Source organism: Mandrillus leucophaeus, unplaced genomic scaffold, assembly GCF_000951045.1.
Source record: "Mandrillus leucophaeus isolate KB7577 unplaced genomic scaffold, Mleu.le_1.0 Scaffold1037, whole genome shotgun sequence".
Taxonomy (NCBI): domain Eukaryota; kingdom Metazoa; phylum Chordata; class Mammalia; order Primates; family Cercopithecidae; genus Mandrillus; species Mandrillus leucophaeus.
Window position 1 is genome coordinate 811,511 of NW_012098510.1, and position 21,606 is coordinate 833,116.

At 37.2% G+C, this 21,606-nt stretch overlaps 1 protein-coding gene across 1 annotated transcript in view; it reads right to left on the bottom strand.

Annotated features, from left to right (window-relative positions):
* Positions 1 to 21,606, bottom strand: part of LOC105539021 (cytosolic carboxypeptidase 4-like) — a 454,095-nt gene that overhangs the window by 266,175 nt on the left and 166,314 nt on the right. The window contains 1 exon segment of the mRNA XM_011979129.1: positions 10,412 to 10,592. Coding sequence (XP_011834519.1) covers positions 10,412 to 10,592 — 181 coding nt within the window.

Consider the following 21,606-nt stretch of genomic DNA (forward strand, 5'->3'; position numbering starts at 1 on the left):
TTCCTTACTCCTTATACAAAAATTAATTCAAGATGGATTAGAGACTTAAATGTTAGACCTAAAACCATAAAAACCCTAAAAGAAAACTGAGGCAATACCATTCAGGACATAGGCATGGGTAAGGACTTTATGTCTAAAACACCAAAAGCAATGGCAACAAAAGCCATAATTGACAAATGGGATCTGATTAAACTAAAGAGCTTCTGTACAGCAAAAGAAACTACCATCAGAGTGAACAGGCAACCTACAGAATGGAAGAAAATTTTTGCAATCTACTCATTTGACAAAGGGCTAATATCCAGAACCTATAAAGAACTCAAACAAATTTACAAGAAAAAAACAAACAACTCTATCAAAAAGTAGGCAAAGGATATGAACAGATACTTCTCAAAATAGGACATTTATGCAGCCAACAGACACATGAAATAATGCTCATCATCACTCGCCATCAGAGAAATGCAAATCAAAACCGCAAAGAGATACCATCTCACACCAGTTAGAATGGCAATCATTCAAAAGTCAGGAAACAACAGGTGCTGGAGGGGATGTGGAGAAATAGGAACACTTTTACACTGTTGGTGGGACTGCAAACTAGTTCAACCATTGTGGAAAACAGTGTGACAATTCCTCAAGGATCTAGAACCAGAAATACCATTTGACCCAGCCATCCCATTACTGGGTATATACCCAAAGGATTATAAATCATGCTGCTATAAAGACACATGCACACGTATGTTTATTGCGGCACTATTCACAATAGCAAAGACTTGGAATCAACCCAAATGTCCATCAGTGACAGACTGGATTAAGAAAATGTGGCACATATACCCCACAGAATATTATGCAGCCATGAAAAAGGATGAGTTCGTTCCTTTATAGGGACATGGATGCAGCTGGAAATCATCATTCTCAGCAAACTATCACAAGAACAGAGAACCAAACACTACATGTTCTCACTCATAGGTGGGAATTGAACAATGAGATCACTTGGACACAGGAAGGGGAACATCACATACTGGAGCCTGTTGTGGAGTCGGGGGGTGGGGATAGCATTAGGAGATATACCTAATGTAAATGATGAGTTAACGGGTACAGCACACCAACATGGTACATGTATACATATGTAATAAACCTGTACGTTGTACACATGTAACCTAGAACATAAAGTATAATAATAAAATAAAACCGAAACAACAACAAAAAAAAAACCAGAAAAAGATCGCTAAGAATAAACAAAATATTTATCTCTCTACAGTTTATAATGAGGAATTGTTTACATTAATTATGGCCCCATCTATTCTAAAAGATGGTTATTTTTAAAACTGATCATTTAATTTGTATTTTGCCATAGGAAGATGTGGTTAGTTTATAAATTATACTACCAAATATATTATCTTATGAAAATCAAAATAGAATATTATCTTATGAAAGTCAAAATAGAAACATACTTAAAGATTTAGCTGATATACCTAAAGCTGTCAATTTATAGACAAATGGTTAAAATATCTCCTTCAACTTGCTAATAATGTTTTTCTCTGGGCAGCTTGACTCAGGAAGACCCTCTATGTTACAAAATTCCAGAGGCACTGTGTAATTACAATAGATTATAATGTAAATGATGCCCTTTGGAATTATACAATGCAATAGTTGTGAATTTAGGTGCCTTTAAATTTCTTCCTTAAGCTTTTTCTATACATACTGAATTGTTTATAATAATGATGTGTCATTTTTTCCCACTGGAAACAATAAAATCATTTTGTTTTTTGAAAACAATGAAGTCATATAGACACAGTGCTAAGAACCATACTAGGGCATGTTGAGCACTCCGGTAGATATTTTGTACTTATTTTCACCTGTTGCTAAAACTCTGCACTCTACAGTGCTCAGATGCCCTTGACAGTTGACAGTAGGTTCTGCCAATGAGAAGCCCTAGAGAAAGATAGGAAGGCAAGTTGAGAAAGAAAAACACACCCTTTCTGTTTCCCAGTTCCAGTTACAAGGCCAGAGCAACGGCCATCAAATGTGTCAATCCCTACTCCTTCAGCTCCCACAGAACCAACATTGCTGCACTCCATCAAAGGCATTAGCAGCAGGAAGAACCAAATGGTTCTTTGCTATTTGGATACAGGCCACTCTAAACTCCTTCACCCTCTAGGCTGTGCCTGCTGTGCACTGAAGCCCTAGCCAGATCAGTCTCCCTTCACAGAGTTCCAAACACCAGCCTCATGGAGCCCCTCAACCTGCTAGGTTCTGGTAACTCCTCCTCTTCCATTTGCGTCCTCCATTATTACAGGTGGTAGCTGCCTCTGCAGTTCTGGTAGCTGCCTCTGCAGCTCTTAATCTCCTGGGTTTTCTTTGTTTGTTTGTTTGTTTGTTGTTTGTTTTTGCATCTCCTTTTGAACTTAGACTTCTACCACTTGCATGAACCTTGTATTCGATTTGTACTAATTCCTTATATTAAGTCTTATTTTTGAAACACCTATTATTTCTGCTGTATCATGTATCATTTTTATAATTAGAAAACAAATCTATTTTATTTTCTTAAGTGTTCTCATTTTACTGAGTACAACTCTTAAAATGTATTAGCCATTGTACTGTTCCCACTGTTCCCTTAGGAATTTCGTTAAGTATTAGTGCCACTTTTCCCCTTCACCAATCTTAGGCACAGGCACTTTCTTTAAAGCCCAGTAGCATAGCTGAAACAAGACTAGAAGACTGATTAACCCTTAAATAGTCAATTATATAGCAACAGATAACTACTCAAAAAAATTAAAACTGATTATTAGTATAGCTGTTCTCATTCTCAAGAGGCTACTTGTCTCCTCTGGCCTCCTCCATAGGGCAGATGCTGTCTTTCCTCTGTGACCTACAGGGACCCCGTGGTTAGACCTGAGTATTCCCAATTTAAAGCTCAGGAGCATTGCTTCTTTCCCTTAAGGGCCCATTTTTCAGGCACCTTTTCCTGTTCCAGAATTTTCTCTGTTCCTGGAACAGGATGATTAACCGTGAGAATAACTAACATACTCATTGACTACACACTTCTTCCTGTCCACAGAGAAGCCTTCATGGGTACCAGCAGCATGGATTATAGTGAACATGGCAAGTATGCTCATTGCCGTGATCTACAGGCCCAGCATCACTTGCTCCTGGGTTATCTGCATGATCCCATGTAGGAAAGGCAGCAGCCCAAGAAACAAATGAGACTGAAACTTCCCCCAGTCAATTCTTTGGGGTTTCAGAGAGTATCTTCTATTCTTACTTGTTCAAATCAAAAGTGACATACTTACTAATCACTCCTCTGTTTATTTAAATTCAACAGATCTGTGAAATCCAAAAGTCTGAGGACCACTGCTGCATGTTATTATATCAAAGGACTTTAAATACATTCAAAAGTAGAGCTGAGGTCAAAATGGGAAGGAAAAGGCATGGTCCAGCCCAGAGGTGGCAGTCTAAGTCCCTGGTGATCCTGGAGAGTTGAGTGAAAGTGGGTCATGGAACAGAAGCCCCATGACAATAAATATTCACAGTCAGTTGCATGGTGTTTGCAGCCAAAAGCTGGCAGTGACAGGGAAGGACATGGCATTCTCTAGTAGAGAAAGCTGGAAAGTCAAGGTAGAGTATCCAGGATCAAGCCAAGCTAGGAAGTGAGGATGAACCAATTCATTCATCCTAGGCAAGAGCGACAGAAATCTGGGCAACGCTGCGCCATGGCTTCTTCCGGGCACCCTGGATATGAAGGTCTGAGTCAGCAAGACGAATTTCAGAACCAACCAGGTGATGGGGCTGAGACTCTATTTATTAATCTCCATCCAAGGTTGGGAAGACCTGATAGACCAAAATAAACAGGGATTTGAAGTTAGCTCTCCCACAAGCTAGTCATATAACATTGGGCATGGGTGTGTGTGTGTGTGTGTTTTCATTACCTAGACGATTTCTTATGCCAGTTCCACCTTGAACTAGCTATGTAATTGTGGATAACTCATTTACCTCTTTGGTCTGTTTCCTGATCATTTGAATGACTGGGACTAAATAATATATAAGAATCTGCCCTGCAAGAACATATTAAGGTTCTTACATTCTAATTCCCTTAAATAACTACAGCAAAGTAATGTAGGATAGACTTAAATTCCTGATTCTGTAACACCAGCTGTTTAAACTGCACTCAAAACTGAACCCCTGTGTGCTCCAGTTTTCTTATCTAGAAATTACAGAGAAGACCTACATTTGTTCGGCTATAGTGATGACTAATAAGACAATATATGTAAAAGAACTAGCTTTTTTCTTGGTCCATAAAAGGTGCTGAATAATTTTTTAGATAGATTCTGTGAGTGCTCTTATTGTAAAGTCTTCACAACCCACAGTGGAGTAAACACTACTGGCACTAACTTTAAATGGTCCCAGATTGTTAAAATGGTCACGATTTTTTATCTGATTTTTATAGTTTGATTTGTTTCCTCTAGTGCATTCAGCTATTATGTTTTAATACCTTGGTGTATTTACTTATAGTAGAGTCTTTGCTCTTTATTGCTGTTTGCTTCTGTTCCACAATGGTCTTGAAAAAAGATAATCAAGTTTTTAGAGTTGTATATACGCTAAGAATCAATATGCCCTGGTTCTCCTGTAAATAAAATGTTAGACTGTGTATTGACTTTATAAAAATTATTTTGTCACTACTGCCCAACAACCAAGATAAAAAGATTGGGAATCATGCTTGAATTTCTTCTCCCTCACCCCGTGCTCATTATATATCATGTCTACCTTTGATGCAGTTCAGGAATCACCTGTCTTCACCCCACTTACCACTCTAATCCAACCACCAATTATCACTTCTGCTCTAACAAAATCTGTTGACCACCCATTCTATTTTTACCCTACCTTGGGAAGATTTTTAAGTGTCAAGGAACCGTTGGATCAGTCCTCCTGATTTACTTAGAACTCAGCCCAATTCAACACAAACTTCCAGGCCAGAAAGATGACAAAATGTTTGTTTGTTTTTGAAATTAACATAACCTTCCATATTTGTATTTTCTGTTTCCTCTTCAGACAAGTTGCTAAGAGATCCTTGGCTTGGCAGGACTCCCTAAATTTTGCTGGGAAATCATGCCTTTATTTCACTGGCCACTCTTACCAAAAGCTATCAGCCACTCTCAGAAGCTCCATCACCATCACCGCAAAAGGAAACTGGTCTACTTTTACTCATTATTGCAAGCTCCATAAGGTCCGTTTTTATTTGTGAGAGAGAAGTAAAGCTTTGTAGGTTAAGTGCCAAGTTCAGGTTTTGCTTCTCTGATCTTTATGCAAGGATTGCCTCTTTGCTGATCAGACAACACACAGGACAGTTTTTTCACCTTTAAGAAGCCTACTAAGAATGTCCACATTAATCACATCTATTGAACATAGTACTGGAAGTCCCAGCCACAGCAATCAGACAAGAAATAAAGGGCATCCAAATCAGTAAATAGGAAGTCAAACTGTCACTGTTTGCCAATGGTATGATTGTATACCTAGAAAACCCTAAAGACTCATCCAAAAAGCTCTCACATCTAATAAATGAATTCAGTAAAGTTTCAGGATACAAAATCAATATACACAAATCAGTAGCACTGCTATACACCAACAGCAACCGAGCTGAGAATCAAATCAAGAACTCAGTCACTTTTGCAACAGCTCTAAAAATAAATAAATAAATAACCTAGAAATACACTTAACCAAGGAGGTAAAATACCTCTACTAGGAAAACAAAACACCGCTGAAAAAAAAAATCATAGGTGACACAGACAAATGGAAACACACCCCATGCTCATGGATAGATAGAGTCAATATTGTGAAAATAACCATGCTGCCAAAAGCAGTCTACAGAGTAAATGTAATTCCCATTAAAATACCATCATCATTCTTCAAAGAACTAGAAAAAACAATCCTAAAATTCATATGAAACAAATAAACAAAAAAAGAGCCCGCATAACCGAAGCAGTACTAAGAAAAAAGAAAAAATCTGGAGGCATCTTTTTACCTGACTTCAATTATACTATAAGGCTATAGTTACCAAAACAGCATGGTGCTAGCATAAAAATAGGCATGTAGACCAATGGAACAAAATAGAAAACCCAGAAATAAAGCCAATACTTAACAACCAAGCGATATTTGACAAAGCACACAAAAGCATAAAGTGGGAAAAGGACATGCTATTCAATAAATGGTGCTGGGGTAATTGGCAAGCCACATGTATAAGAATGAAACTAGATCCTCATCTCTCACCTTATACAAAAATCAACTCAAGATGGATCAAAGACTTAAATCTAAGACCTAAAACCATAAAAATTCCAGAAGACAATATTGTAAAAACGCTTTTGGCACTGGCTTAGGCAAACAATTCATGACTAGGAACCCAAAAAAGCAAATGTAACAACAACAAAATAGATGAGACCTAATTAAACTAAAAAGCTCCTGCACAGCAAAAGAAATAATCAGCAGAGCAAACAGACAACCCAGAGTGGGAGAAAAATCCTTGCAAAATATGCATCCAACAAAGGACTAATATCCAAAATCTACAAGGAACTCAAACAAAATAGCAAGAAAAAAATAGCAAGAAAAAAACTCCCATCAAAAAGTGGGCAAAGTACATGAAGAGAAAGTTCTCAAAAGATTATACAAGTAGCCAAGAAACATATGAAAAAAGACGCTCAACATCACTAACTATCAGGGAAATGCAAATTAAAACCACAATGAGATACCACCTTACTCCTGCAACAATTACCATAATTAAAAATTCAAAATGTAATAGATGTTAGCGTGGATGTGGTGCAAAGAGACCACTTTTACACTGCTGATGGGAATGTAAACTCGTACAACCACTATGAAGAAACAGTATGGAGATTCCTTAAAGAACTAAAGGTAGAACTACCATTTGATCCAGTAATTCCACTACTGGATATCTACCCAAAGGAAAAGAAGTCATTATATGAAAAAGACACTTGAACATGCATGTTTACAGCAGCACAATTCACAATTGCAGAGATATGGAACCAACCTAAGTGCCATCAACCAATGAGTGGATAAAGAAAATGTGATATATATATATATATGTGTGTGTGTGTGTATATACATATATGTGTGTGTGTATATATATATCTATATCACCATGGAATAAAATGGAATGAAATAATGGCCTTTGCAGTAACTTCGATGGAGTTGGAGACTATTATTCTAAGTGAAGTAACTCAGGAATGGAAAACCAAATATCGTATGCTTTCATTTGTAAATGGGAGCTAAGCTATGAGGACGCAAAGGCATGAGAATGATATACTGGACTTTGGAGACTTGTCGTGGAAGGGTTGGGGGGTGAGGGATAAAAGACTACATATTGGATACAATGTACACTGCTCGGGTGATGGGTGCACCAAAATGCCAGAAATTACCACTAAAATAACTTATCCATGTAACCAAAAAAAATCTCTTCCCCCAAAACTGTTAAAATACATTACAAAGGACAAAAGACCACAGTGTCACAAAAAGGAGCCTATTAATAAGAATATACTCAGAGAAAATCAGCGAAGATGAGAACATCAGAAAAAATACCATATACAGAAAATTTAGGTGAACCGCCTCAAGGTTGGAGAGAACTTCACATGGGGAAGTTCAGGCATGGATGAGGGGGATTAGATTTTATCCATGGGATATCCTAAGGGAGGAATGATTAAAATGGGTGAAGCTCACAGGACAAAGATGAAAACACAGTAAGACACAAATCCACCTGATTATACACAACAGAGTGGGCATGCCCTGAAGTAAAATGTCGATCACAGAACTAGTTCAAGCAGAAATTAGACAAACCATGTGTTAGGTATGTTCTAAGGAGGGCTCAGGCACTGAGACTTTTAAGCTCTTTTATGATGAGACATTATATATTCAGGCAGTCTCAAGTTTTTTCATAATGTTGTGCTATGACCTGTGGATTTTTCCTTCAGTAGAATAACACTATGATTTCCAAGTCCCTTTCAGCCAAAATTGTTTGGGTAATCCAAGTGATTTATAAAGTGCCTTGAGTTCCATGATGAAAGATGCTATATAAATAAAAAGGTAATTTTAGTCATAATAAATAATGGTAATGATGATAAATGCCAGTGTCACTAAGAAGAAGCTGGCCTGCCATTTGGGAACCCAAAGCAACCAGCTATGAGCTGGAAATAATGTGTGTCCAGGCCAGGATGATACTCAGTGACTGAGATCACATTAACCTTTAAACCAGAGATCTGGATAAAGCCCCTGATTTGGAGGTGTAAGCATTTAAAATTGAAGAAACTACAATACTTAATCCCTGAGCTTGAATATTGCCTTGGGCTTCTGAGACCTTTTCCAGAATGGTCAAGAGGGAGCATATTGTCTTCCTCTTCTAACAGAAGAGAAAACTGACTAGAGCAGGAGAAAAGCCAGAATTCCCAATGAACCTTATGACTCTAGATCCAGGGCTCTTTCCATTCTCTACTGGACCTCAGACAATTCCAGCGAAGGAAAGATTTCGGAAAAGAGCCAATTTGGATGAGAAAATGTCAAAATGGGATCATGTCCCTCAAGATGCCTTGCATAACTGTTTTTCATCCATTTAGGCTGAGAAAGCTTGCTAGTAAAATCCTTGGCTGCTCAAGCAGGGAGGAGCCATTCACTGATGTCCCAGAGCTGTTCTCTGCCGTTAAAGGAGCACAGAGCAAGAGCCGGCTGAGTTCTGTTTGACCAGGAGCGAACACTGCTTTGGGGCCTTTCAAGCTTGAGAGCTCAGAAGGCTAATTGCTTTCCAAGGTCTGATCGAGTTTCTTAGTGAAGGACTTGGCCTCCCATTTTCCCATGTGCTTAAAGGCCAATCAGTCACCACAGAGAAAGAGAAGAAACCCTGCTCTCTGCCCAACATTCTCTGCCCTCAAATAATCACCATAAAAAAATTAAACAAAATGAAATCCGGCAACTGCTAAGCTGGGAGGAGCTCACCTGTGAAGAACACATAGGTGTCTTATCTCTGTGTGTGTGTGTGTGTGTGTGTGTGTGTGTGTACTGAAATATTATTTTTATGATCTGTAGTTTTTATTTGCTTTCCTTTAGCATAGTTTAACATATTTCATCATTTGGAATTTATGCTTTTCATCTTTTTGTAATTTATCATCTTCATAGTTTTAACCTTTTTAATTTATCTATCTTTGGTGCTTATCTTTTGAAGCTAGTCTATTCTCGGCTGTTGAACACTTAAATTTTTTCTTAAAAACTGAATTATTTCATTTTTCTCACATCATTCTTATTTCAGTCATTTTCATTTTATCTCTTTGAAGTTTTTGGTTTTGTTTAGTATTTCTTTGTAATTCTCATTTTATCTCTTTCATTTAACAATTTTAATATTGCTATATTTTATAGTTGTCTAAATTCTTTTTTGCTTCTTTGATACTAATTTTTTATTAAAAATACATTTTCCATTTGCAGATTTTGAATTTTTTTCCTTCAATATTTTCAGTTTATCTTGTATTCTCTTTTTTTTATAGCATATAATGTCCATTCCTATAGTAAAAAGAATCATCTATTACCATGGCAAGGGGCTTTATCATTTGCCCACAAAGTTGGAAAGACGTCTTTGTGGATGTTAATCCTGTCACCCTCATGTACCACCTGTGTGACTTTGGGTGCCTCATCTGATGTCTGGGCCTCAGCTCACAAACTCTGAGAATGTGGCCCATTTCGACGGAGCTCACCAGGCATGGAAACCATCTTTCCCATCATATATTTCGAAGAGTTCTGTAAGGGCTAGGTAAAGAGAAGAATGACCTCAACCTTCTATTTTTCAGCCAACATTTTATTTAGCTAGAGGGACACCATTATTATAACTGTATCCTATTATATCTGACTGAGAATAAAGATTTCCCTGTAGTAAATATTAATAAGTAAAAAAAAGCATTGGTCTTACTCTGAAGAAATCACAGTTTGAGCCCTGACTTTGTCATTAACCCACCATGTGATTCGGACAAATCATTTAATTACCCTGGACACCAGTTTCCTCCTTTTTAAAAGAAAAATGTTAAACTAGATTTTTCCTCTGCTATTAATTGCCTATGATTCTATAGCTTCCTATTTTTTTAACTTATTTATTTTGAAGAGACCGGGTCTCACTGTGTTGCCCAGACTGGTCTTGCACTACTGGTCTCAAGCGATCCTCCTGCCTAGGTCTCAATTCTATACTTTTCTATTCAGAGAAACCATGAGACTGACATCAGTGTGTATGGAAAGCATGCTGTTATTTGTACCAGAAAACGGAAAACCAAGAGTTTATTCCTGGCAGAGTACCGAGGCCTCTCCAATCACGCCCACTTGGTGAAATGACAGTGTTACTATGGTAGCATAAATGCAGCTGGGCTGAGCCAGGTGCCTGACATACTTGCCGTTGATGACACCGTCTGGGTTGAGCATGGGTATGATCTTGAAGATGAAGTTTTCCCTCAAGAGCCTAGCCACAGGGTCACTGCTGACCAGGAACTCCAAGGTACCCTTCATCACCCAACTGGCATTGCTCTCTCCTGGATGAACTCGAGCGGTGATCACCTGATATGGACGATGTCCTGCAGAAAAAGGGACATAAGAAGATTAAACCCAAATTTGCTTTCCATTTCCATCAAGATGGTCTCCAGGGGACCAGATTTTCACATGATTGGTATGAGATTTTAAATAGATTGATTGTTTCTAACACATATCTGATCTACGTTTACCCATTTTCCATCTGCCTCTGTGGTCTGCAAGACTCAAGAAAGTATGAAGGTACAGCTCAAGGCTGTCATCCAAAATGTAACTACTTGGTGGTATGAAAAGAACCCAAGAAGCAGATTTTATCAAGATCACAAAAAAAACAACTAACTCTCCAGAGTTCAATAGCATGATGCCAGATGTCACAGATCTGAGATTAAATATTATCTTCATCCCTCACCACCTCTGGGATCTCAGGCAAATGAATTAATTTCTTTGACACTGTCTCCTATCTATAAAATGGGGACATAATACTGACCTTATGTGGTTGTTATAAAACACAAAAAGATGTAAATATAAAGCACTCACTATATTGACTGCCATTCAGTACGTGTTAGCTATCTCCCTCCTCATTTGTAAAGTCTGTGGGTGGGATGATCCCTCTCATTCCTTAGCAGAAATAGAAAGCAAGTAACAGAAGCAGTGTCTTTGGAACTCCATGATTGTAAGACACTGAACCCAATCCTTGAGAGAGATTTGACAGAAGAGTTAAATACGTGGAAGCTCAATCTTGGAGTCACAATGCTTGCTTCACTTTGCAAAGGGAGTCAGGAAAACATTCTCCACCCAGTTACAGGTAGTGTATTGACATGAATAGTCTTTATGGAGAATGCACTGATGAGGGAAAGATAGGAATGTCTTCCCTCCTTTGTTTATAGAAGATAATTGGAGTATTGTACTGCCAAAATGCATTCTAAAGCCATGTCTGGGCTCAGGTGAAAAATGTGTTTTGATTGATTTAGTGATGTCTGTCTTCCATATACTCAGGGAAGAAAGGGTAAGGTTGTAGCATCATCAAGAACTCACCATGTCTACTCTAACCCTTTGTTCAATTTTGTGGTTTCTTTATGACTAATTTTTCCTTTTGTATTCTCATCCAATTCCCATTGCTCCTAAACTTCCTCTAATGACAAGTACTAAGTATTTGCTAAGTATAAATACACCAGCCACTGAACAACTTAAAAGTTAATAAGCTAGTAAATTATTTCCATATTATTCAAATCACTTTAAGTTCAAAGGTCTTTTATTTCCTTAAACAGTAACATTTTTATTAATTTATTTATAATTGACATACAATCATTAGACATATTTATGTTTATGGGATATAACGTGATGTTTCAGGGTATGTATACATTGTATAATGACCAAATCTGTGTTATTACCATATTCATTATTTTAAATAGTTATCATTTCTTTGGAGTGATAATATTCAAAACATTCTTTTTTAGCTATCTTGAAATGTGCATTACATTATTATTTGCTCTAGTCATCCTATTGTGTAACAGAAAACCAGAATTTATTCTTCCTAACTGTAATTTTGTACACATTGACCATCTTCCCCTGTTTCTCCCTTGCCACTACCTGTGCCCAGCTCCTGGTAATCACTATTCTACTCATTATGGAGGTCCCTCAAAAAATTAAAAATAGAACTATCATATGATTCAGCAATACCGCTACTGTGTATATATCCAAAGTAAATAAAATCAGCATTTTGAAAGATATCTGCACTCCCATGTTTATTGCAGGCACCTTGATCATGTTTACTGAATTTCTGTGTTATTCACAACAGACAAGATATGGACTCTACCTAAATGTCCAACTACAGATGAATATGTGTGTGTGTGTGTGTGTGTATATATATAAAATATATATACTCTGGTGTCAGTCAGTTCTACTCTGGTGTCAGTCAGTATTTATTGGGTGCCTACAATGTGTCAGACACTATGTCACTTAGAGTTGATATTCTGTCTCTAAAGTGGCCATGTGATTATATGGGGATCTAAATTTATGGTTGGGAATGTTCAGGTAACTCCTGAACATATATAAAATATATACACACACACATATATATCATTGTATGTGTATGTGACTATATATATGTGTGTGTGTATACATATATACATACATACACACACACACACACACACACAGATAAAATGGAATACTATTCAACCATAAAACAAAATGAAATTCTGTCATTTTCAGCAACATGGATGAGCCTGGAGGACACTGTGTTAGGTGAAATAAGACACACACAGAAAGACAAACATGATATGATCTTACTCATACATAGAATCTAAAAAACAGAAGCCTTTTTGAGGATACAAACTGGGTCTCAAATTGTGCACAAAGAAAGAAAAAATCGAATATCTCTTGATAACAGAGCTAAAGAATAGGCAATGGAAGATATAAAGAAAACACCTTTAAGTTACTGAATTATGTTATTATCATCAACTAAGACCAAAAAAAAAACTCAACACTATCTGTCTCTTCCATATTTCTGCTGACCGCCATTAATCCACTGAGGTCTAGATTTAAGGGGTGTAGATCAGTGCATTTTTACTGACTATGGTGAAAACAGGTCACTTCAGCTCCTTGTAGGTCACCTTTACACTGGAGGTGACACTCAGCTATATTTTCCCTTAAGCAGATGTCTTGAGCATATTCCAAGAACTGCAGGAGCACTGGGTAGAAAAAGTTGAATAAATCATAGTTCTTGTTCTCTAAGAGTCCATAGCATATGTCAGTAGTGACAAATATGAAAGAAAATAATTACAAGTGAGCTAATGGAGGTGTATACAAAACACCAAAATCGATATGACTGAGAGAGTTAAGGCCATTTCCAGAGATGTGATGGTATTCACACTGGGTCTTGCAGAATAAGTATTATTTACCAGCTGGAGACGGTGAGTAGGGTCTTCTGAACAAAGAAAGGGACATATGCCAAAACCAGTGGCGCAAAGGTCGGTGAATTAAAAAATGAAGACAAGTTACGTGTGACTTAAGCAAAGGGCTAGAGAAGGTGGAACATAAATTTTAAAAAGTAGGCTAGTATTAGACTGGTAAGATACTTTCTTATATATTTTGTTTAGGGATTTGGAATTCATCCTGTAGATCAGACACTCTCAACCATAGAGTCAGTGTCTCACTGATATCCTGTGATAAGTAACAGAGTATATTGCAGAGTCATCAGTTACCAATAAAAGTGCCAGTGTTTGCTTATGATATTACATACATGGCACAAACTGCCAGTCACCTGCCTTTCTCCCTTTCTTTCTTATTACCAGAGCCCTGATTTTTGAAGGGGAAGGAATTTGCCCATATTAAAATACTAGCTTCATGGATCCTTTTGTAGGTAGGAGTGGCCATATGACACAGTTGTGTTCAGTGAGATTTAAATGTTACTAGACTGTGAGTCTTTTTGGAAAACTAATTAAAGGGGACAGTTTCATCTGGTAAATGTCTACTTGGTTTTTGTGTCTTGTCCTTTGCCCTTCTTCTTCCTCCATTTTTGCACATAGATGTGATACCTTCAGATGAGAAAGCCAACTTGAGAATCAAAGTCACATGCTAAAGATGGCAACCATAAAAGTAGAGGGAGCCAGGGTTCCTACCAAATTCCTTAAGCAGCTATACCACATTTTCACCAGCTTCTTCATTACTTCTGGATATTTGAGAACAGTAAACCACTATTTCGGTAGGCCACTGTACTCAAGTTTTTGCTACACCCTGTCAAATTCAATGTAAGATCAGATTTAAAGTTATATATAACATGCATTCATGTGTGCTTTCTAGATTGTGGAGAAGAGAGTGATATAGTTGTAGGAAGAATGATATTTGACGCGTGTGTTTTAGAAAAGAACCATTGAGAACCACTATCTCAAGAAAAAGGGAGTTGATAAATTTTCATCTGAAGCAATATATGCCAAAGACTGCTTTATAAAATTAATTCTGCAATTATTGTAGATGACACGTTTACCCAATCAGAGACAGTACAGCATAGTGAATTAGAGAACAACTTTAGGAGCCGTATTTCCAGGGTTCAAATTCCAGCCTCACCATTTTTAACATGAGATGAGTTATGTAAGTTTCTGAAAAAACTGAGCAATGGATTTGTCTTACTTTTTCCGGGCTTCCATAGCAGAATACCATAGACTAGGAGGCTTATAAACAACAGAAATTTCTTTTTCACAGTTCTGGAGGCCGAGAAATCCATGATTAAGGCGCCAGCAAATTCTGTGTCTGGTGAGGGTCCGCCTTCTGTTTCTTAGATGACCTTCTTTTTACTGTGTCTTCACATGTGGAAGGGACAACTGAATTCCCTCAAGACTCTTTTCTTAAAGTACTAATCCCATTTCTGAGGGCACTACCCTCATGACCTAATCAACTTCCAAAGGCTTCACCTTCTAACACCATCACTTTGGGAATTAGGATTTCAACAAAGAAATTTTGGGAGGACATACATATTCAGTCCATAGCAGATTAGGTGTTCTGTACATAGCACTAATGACTCACTAACTGAAACTTTCTAAAAAAAATGTTGGAAAGAAGGAGATGTACAGTTAGCTAGCTGGGCACAACTGAAATTAACTGGAGGTCAACTTTCCTACTATATCATTCGCTCACAGTTGCTTTTGCTTTTTCCAAAGCAAGCTGTGTTGGCATGCCAACAAAAAGCTTGTTTTGAAATAAAGAGGCTTGATGAATTTGTACCCAATCAGTATCCTATTTTCAGTTCTATAACTCCATATCACTCTCTTTGTGATTTTTGAACTATGTTCATTTGCAGCATATTGGACAACAATGGTAAGTGCTTTCAGCCCAGCAAGAAGAAATAAAAAATTGCTTAAGCTCTTGTAAATTTTTTACACTAACAAAACACTTCCATTGTCTGGGCCAGTTGGCTTCCATTGCCTGATATACCCAGTACAACGCAGTACATTAATCAATAAACCAAATGCAAGCTCTAACAGAGAGCCATCAACAATGTGTTTCTTTCCATTGGAGAGTCAAGTTGATAATCTGCTGTATTGTAATACACCACAAGACCTTGCAGGCTGTTCTAGTATCCTGAAGAAGCAAATGAGGAAAACGATGGATTCTCATGAAGACATGAGCAGTATTTTAGCCAGTTCTAGTTGGCTTTCCTCTCTTCCCCTCTGTGATTTAAGACAATTTTGCAGTCATGTTGGTAAGTTAAACTTACAAGACCATTCAGTTGTAGCAGAAAATGGTACTCCAGAGAACTCATAATGGACGACAGCCGTAAATAGTATGCATCACACATACCATGTGATTTTTTCTTGTAATTGACAATCTCAGTCTTAGTAACTCATGTATCCTTAGTGTCAGGCAAAAAGTCCCAGATATTTGCATTTTTTTCCTGCAATTAATAAAATATGTTTCAGAGACCACCATAGTCTATGGGGGAGTCATGGTTTGGACAGATTTTAATTCTTAAAGCTACATATTGAATTTATAGTGGTAATGACATCTGTAAAGAGAGATTAGGAACAAGTAGGGGATTGAATAATGCCTAAGAGATATCCGGCCTTTAGGCCAATGAAAAGTTGAGTAAAAGTTGAAGACAAGTATGATGATAAACATATGTACCCAACTATATAAACATCCATTCATTTATTTCTTCTTTCTTTCAACAATGTATATTAAGCTCCTACTGGCACTCTGCAGGGTTCTGTAGATTACAAGATAAATAACGGTTTTTTTGCCCTCAGGAAGCTAGTAACAGTCTGGTAAGAAAGACAGGCACACAGATAATTACAATCCAATGTGATCAGGGACATTCATCAGGATATTTTCAAACACAGTGGAATAATCATTGTGACATCATTTACACTAACGCAAACAACTGCAAATGACTTAAAAACACATTCATAGGAAAGTAGTTCAGGAAACAATATGCAAAACAGAATGCTATGCAGCCATTAAAAATGACACATAAGTTTTTTTCTGTCAACACAAAAAGATATCTGTGATATAATGGTGACTGGAAAAAAAAACAGAGGATAGAGTACATCACAGAAGGATCCTGTTTGTATGTAGCTGTAAAATTTATCAAAAGGTATCTATATATAGAGACAGCTGCAAGTGGAGGTAATCTAGGTGATTTTTAGGTCATCTTTATCCCTATCTGGAATGTTTGCTTTTTTAGAGAATAATAATCATATGTCAATTTCACAAAGGCAAAGTATTTTCAAATACTAAGCAAGGCACCACAGGAGAGGAAGAGTAAAAAAATGAATTTTCACAGAAAAGGTAACATTTGATCTGCTCTGTCCAGTTTAAGTGTTTGCCAAGTAAAGAAAAGAAAAAAGAAAGGTAGTAGAAATGGCTTAAGTAGATCTATTTGCAAACAACTGAGGTCATAAAGTGCATAATATCCAAGGAAAAGTGAAGTGGTTTAATGTGACTAAAGCACAGGCCATTTGGAAGGCAAGAGAAGGAATGAAGGTACAAAAACTAAGTTTGTGTCTGCTTCTGCAGCCCTCTCTGGGGCATACTAAGGGTTTGGGAGCCATCTTGTATGCTATGGAAGCACCACAAAAAAACAAAACAAAACAAAACATAAAAAACATTATGCAAAGGTATGATCTGATGGGGCTTCTTGGAGTTGAAGAATTAGACAGTGGAATTAAGGGGCAGAAGAAATGGCCAGGAGAGCAGGTTTGATTTCAAGGTGGAATCATGCAGCTAACATGAAATCCAGCAATCCTAGAAGAGAGTGTATATGGACCTGATAGAAGGAAAACAGGATGAGGAAGGAAGGAGACAGGAAACAGCAGTGGAAAAGGAAGTGGAAAGATTCTGAGAAAAAAAATTAAAATGAGAAAAATTTGTATATATAAGACACACGTTACTATGTTTTCCAAAAAAAGGTATATATTATGCACATTTTATGCACTGTGCATTTTTCATTTACCAATATATCTTGGAGATGTTTCCGTATCAATATTAAAAGATGTTTCTATCTTTTTTATTAGTTTTATTGTGATATAATTTACACAAAATAAATTTTACCAATTTTAGTGTTACAAGTCAATAAATTTTGACACATGTATACAGTGTCGTAAAACCAAGTAAAATTATTATTATCATCTCCAATATTCCCCTCATTTCACTTTGCAGGCAATCCCTTCACCCCACCCCTAGCCTCTGGCAACCACCGATTTGCTTTTTATCACCATAGTGCTTTCTTTTCTGGAATGTCATAATAATTAAATCCTACAGTGTGGGTAGTGATGGCTCACACCTGTAATCCCAGCACTTTGGGAGGCTGAGGTGGGCAGATCACCTGAGGTCAGGATTTCAAGACCAGCCTGGCCAACATGGCAAAACCTCGTCTTAACTTAAAAAATACAAAAATTAGCCGGGCATGGTGGTGCACACCTGTAATCCCAGCTACTCAGGAGGCTGAGGCAGGAGAATCGCTTGAACTCAGGAGGCGGAGGTTGCAGTGAGCCAAGATCGCACCACTGCACTCCAGGCTGGGTGACAAGAACAAAACTCCATCTCAAAAAAAACACAAAACAAACCAAAAAAAGCATACAGTATATAACTTTTCTGCCTGGCTTCTTTAACTTAGCATAATACTTTTGAGAGCTATCTATGTTGTTGGATGCATCAATAATTTCTTTTAATCACTGAGTTGTATTCCAGAGTACCACATAGCAGTGAATATGCCACAATTTGTTTATTCTCTCACCCGTTGATAGACAATTGAGTTCTTTCCAGTTTAGGGCCATTATGAATAAAGTTGTTATGATCAAAGAATGTTGTTGGGTACAATGTTCCATATACAACAATTAGGTCAAGTTTGTTAGTCATATTGTCTATATTCTTACCAATATTATATCTGCTTGTTTTGTGAATTATTGAGAGGGGCATATTAATATCTCCAAAGATGATTGTGGATTTGTCTATTCCATATTATAATGTTGTCAATTCTTTCTTTATTTTTAGGCTATGTTATTCACTACATGCAGATTTAGAATTATTATATTTCCCTGCTTAACTGAACTTTTTATCATTATAAGATATCTCTCCACTTCTCCTAAGGCGTTGCCCTAATGTCTCCTTTGTGTGTATAAATATAGCTTTTCTGGCTTTCTTTTGGTTAGTATTTAAAATACATATATTTTTCATCACTTTACTTTCAGTGTTTCTATATCTTTACAAGTATTTGTCTTTTGAAGCACTATATAGTTGTATATTGTATTTTATTTAGTCTAGCACTGTTTTATTTTAATTGAAGCATTTAGTCAATTTCCATTTGATATAATTAATGATTTATATTGGCATAATGCTATCAATTTACTATTTGCTCTCCATTTGTCCTAACATATGATCAATTCTTTTTCCCATCTGACCTTCATTTGGATTGATTGTTTTCTTCCCATTGTTTCTTTTTTCTCCTCTATTAGCTTAAGTTATATATCCTTCTATTCTTTTTCAGCAGTTACCTTAGAGATTACAAGGTACTTCTTTGATTTATTATAGTGTAATATAATCTACTATATTTTAGTTTCCACTACATATCCTAAAATCCATAACACATTTACATTTATTGTGTAATAAAGTCAATATGGATTTAAACCACATATTTACCCTTTTAATTACTCCTCACTCCTTGCTGCATCTACAAACTTTCATCAGGTTTCATTTTCCTCCTGCCTGAAACTCACCTTTTAGTGTTTCTTCTGATATGAATCTGCTGGCAGTGAACATATGCACGTCTTGTTTGTCTGACAGTGAACTCATTTTATCCTCAGTTTTGAAAAATATTTTTGTTGGGCATAAAATCCTATCACCCCTGCTCATAACCTCTCCATTTTCCACATCTCTCTCTGTTTCTTCCAACAAGATTGTGCAAGAACTTGACAGCTTTTAAGTCTTTAGGTACCTGGAAACTTGTCTCCTCATTTTGCAGAAATAGAAATGTGTCTTTTTGTTTTTTGTTGTATGTATGTGTTCTTTTTCATGTTTTCCAAGATAAGAAAAAAAAAACTTTTATTGAAATTTCAAATTATGGAACTTTCTTATACTCCTTATTTTTTTATTGTTTTCTGTTGATTCTCTTAAAGTTTCCAGGAAGATAATCCTAACACCTGCAAATAATAAAGTATTTTCTTCTCTTCAAAAGCTGTATCAGTTATTACTGATACCTTTCTAATTTCTTAGAATTTCCTCAATACCGCAAAATAAAAAGAATCCTTTAAATTCATGCCGTGTTATTACAACTGGTAGATATATGACATAGTAACAAATAATTCTGACTAGCTCTGTTCAAATGTGTGGGATTGTATGTAAACACATTCATGGCATTTTTATAGCACCTTGCAGCAGAGAAGGCATTTTCACCTGCATTATTCCTTCGGGCCTTTTCACCTGTATTATTCCTTCGGTATTGCGAGTAAATCTGTGAAGTAGGCAAGGCAGGAATTATCACTCTCTTGCTTATAAGGCAAGAAAAGAGAGAAAGCAAGGGAAAATCTTAGGTGTTCTGAATCAAAATCCAATATTTGTTTCATTTCATTATGTATTCTTTTGCCTGTATACATTTAAGAGGAAGGCCAAAATGAATCTTATTGAGACAAAATATGATATAGTGAGGAAACAAGTACCATGTAAATCATGAATTGGAAGACTTTGGTTTGAGATCTGGTTCTGCCTCTTACTGATTGAATGGATTTGGGACAATTAAAATCTTTTGAAATCTCTGTTCTCTACTCATAAAGCAAGGCTCTCTTAAGTCTTTGCTGCACTAAATTTAATGATTATCAATGGCAGTGTGAAACAGGGTAGATGAAAGTCAAACGTTTTAGCCAGTGGTTTCAATCTGCTTTAATTCTATTGGTTCCTTCAGTATTCTTTTAATCAAGCTGCTAACAGGAAGCAAAATTACATGGAGCTTCTTCATCTCTCTTTTGTCCTTTTCCAATATTCAGATGCAAGTGCTAATAAGCAGAAAAGTGGTCCAAAGTTGGGTGGTAGCAGAAGAAAATAGAAAGTGCAGGTAATCACGGCTAATGATCGGCTTCAGAACAACCAAGTGTGGGCTGGCTTTCTCTTGCTGGGACACAATTCCTTCCCAGTTGAGCATGGTTTGTCTGCACCCAAGCTGTCTTTTACAAACTCTTAAGCTACGATCTTTCTGACCCATATACCACCGGAATAAGAAACTGACCAGATTATCATTTCCAAACCATTTACCTTCGCCAGAAATTGTTCATCTTCAGCCCTACCCACCTTCCAGTAGCAGGAAGTGGCCCCAGACCCTGTCCTTCCCAGAACTTTGCACTCTGCCTTTTCCCCAAAACCTGACATGTGACCTTCATTACCTCCAGATGGCAAGGAGCACAAGAAGCTGTGATGTCTTTGTGTGATGGGATGGATTTGCTTAGTTTTCACCAAAAAGGTATGGGGATTCATGCATTGGCAGAGGGGGTAACAGAGATTCTGATGGTCCCACTCACCACACTGGGGATTCTTGGGGGCAGCAGGGAGGAAAGCATGGAGGCAAAGGCTGACCACAGGCCCTTTGTAGCTGATAAGCTTTGGAAACTGATTGAAGGATAATGAACATTCTATTGGCAGCCTCCAAATCTTTTTCTTAACTCTTTTCAGCTTCTTCACAAATTGTAAGTAATACACACATTTTCCTATTAATGTCCAAGACCTTCAAGCCCCACCCTCTCTCTTTCCTTCTCTCTCAAACATATATCCCCCTTTCTTCTTCACTGCATTACTACAACCTCTTCCTTAACATCTGGTCCAGCCACACAGCAGCCTATGAGGTGTAAAAACAAAAACCTAAAGCTGATGGCATCACTTTCCAGGTAATACACTGTAGTAGGATCCACAGTCCTTAGTCTCCTCATTGAAAGTGTACCCCACTCCAGCTGGCCCAGCCAATTGGTCTCATTTTCTGTCACTCCTGAACCAAATACCCATGAAGAGGAGGAGGAGAAGAAGAAGAAGAAGAAGAAGAAGAAGAAGAAGAAGAAGAAGAAGAAGAAGAAGAAGAAGAAGAAG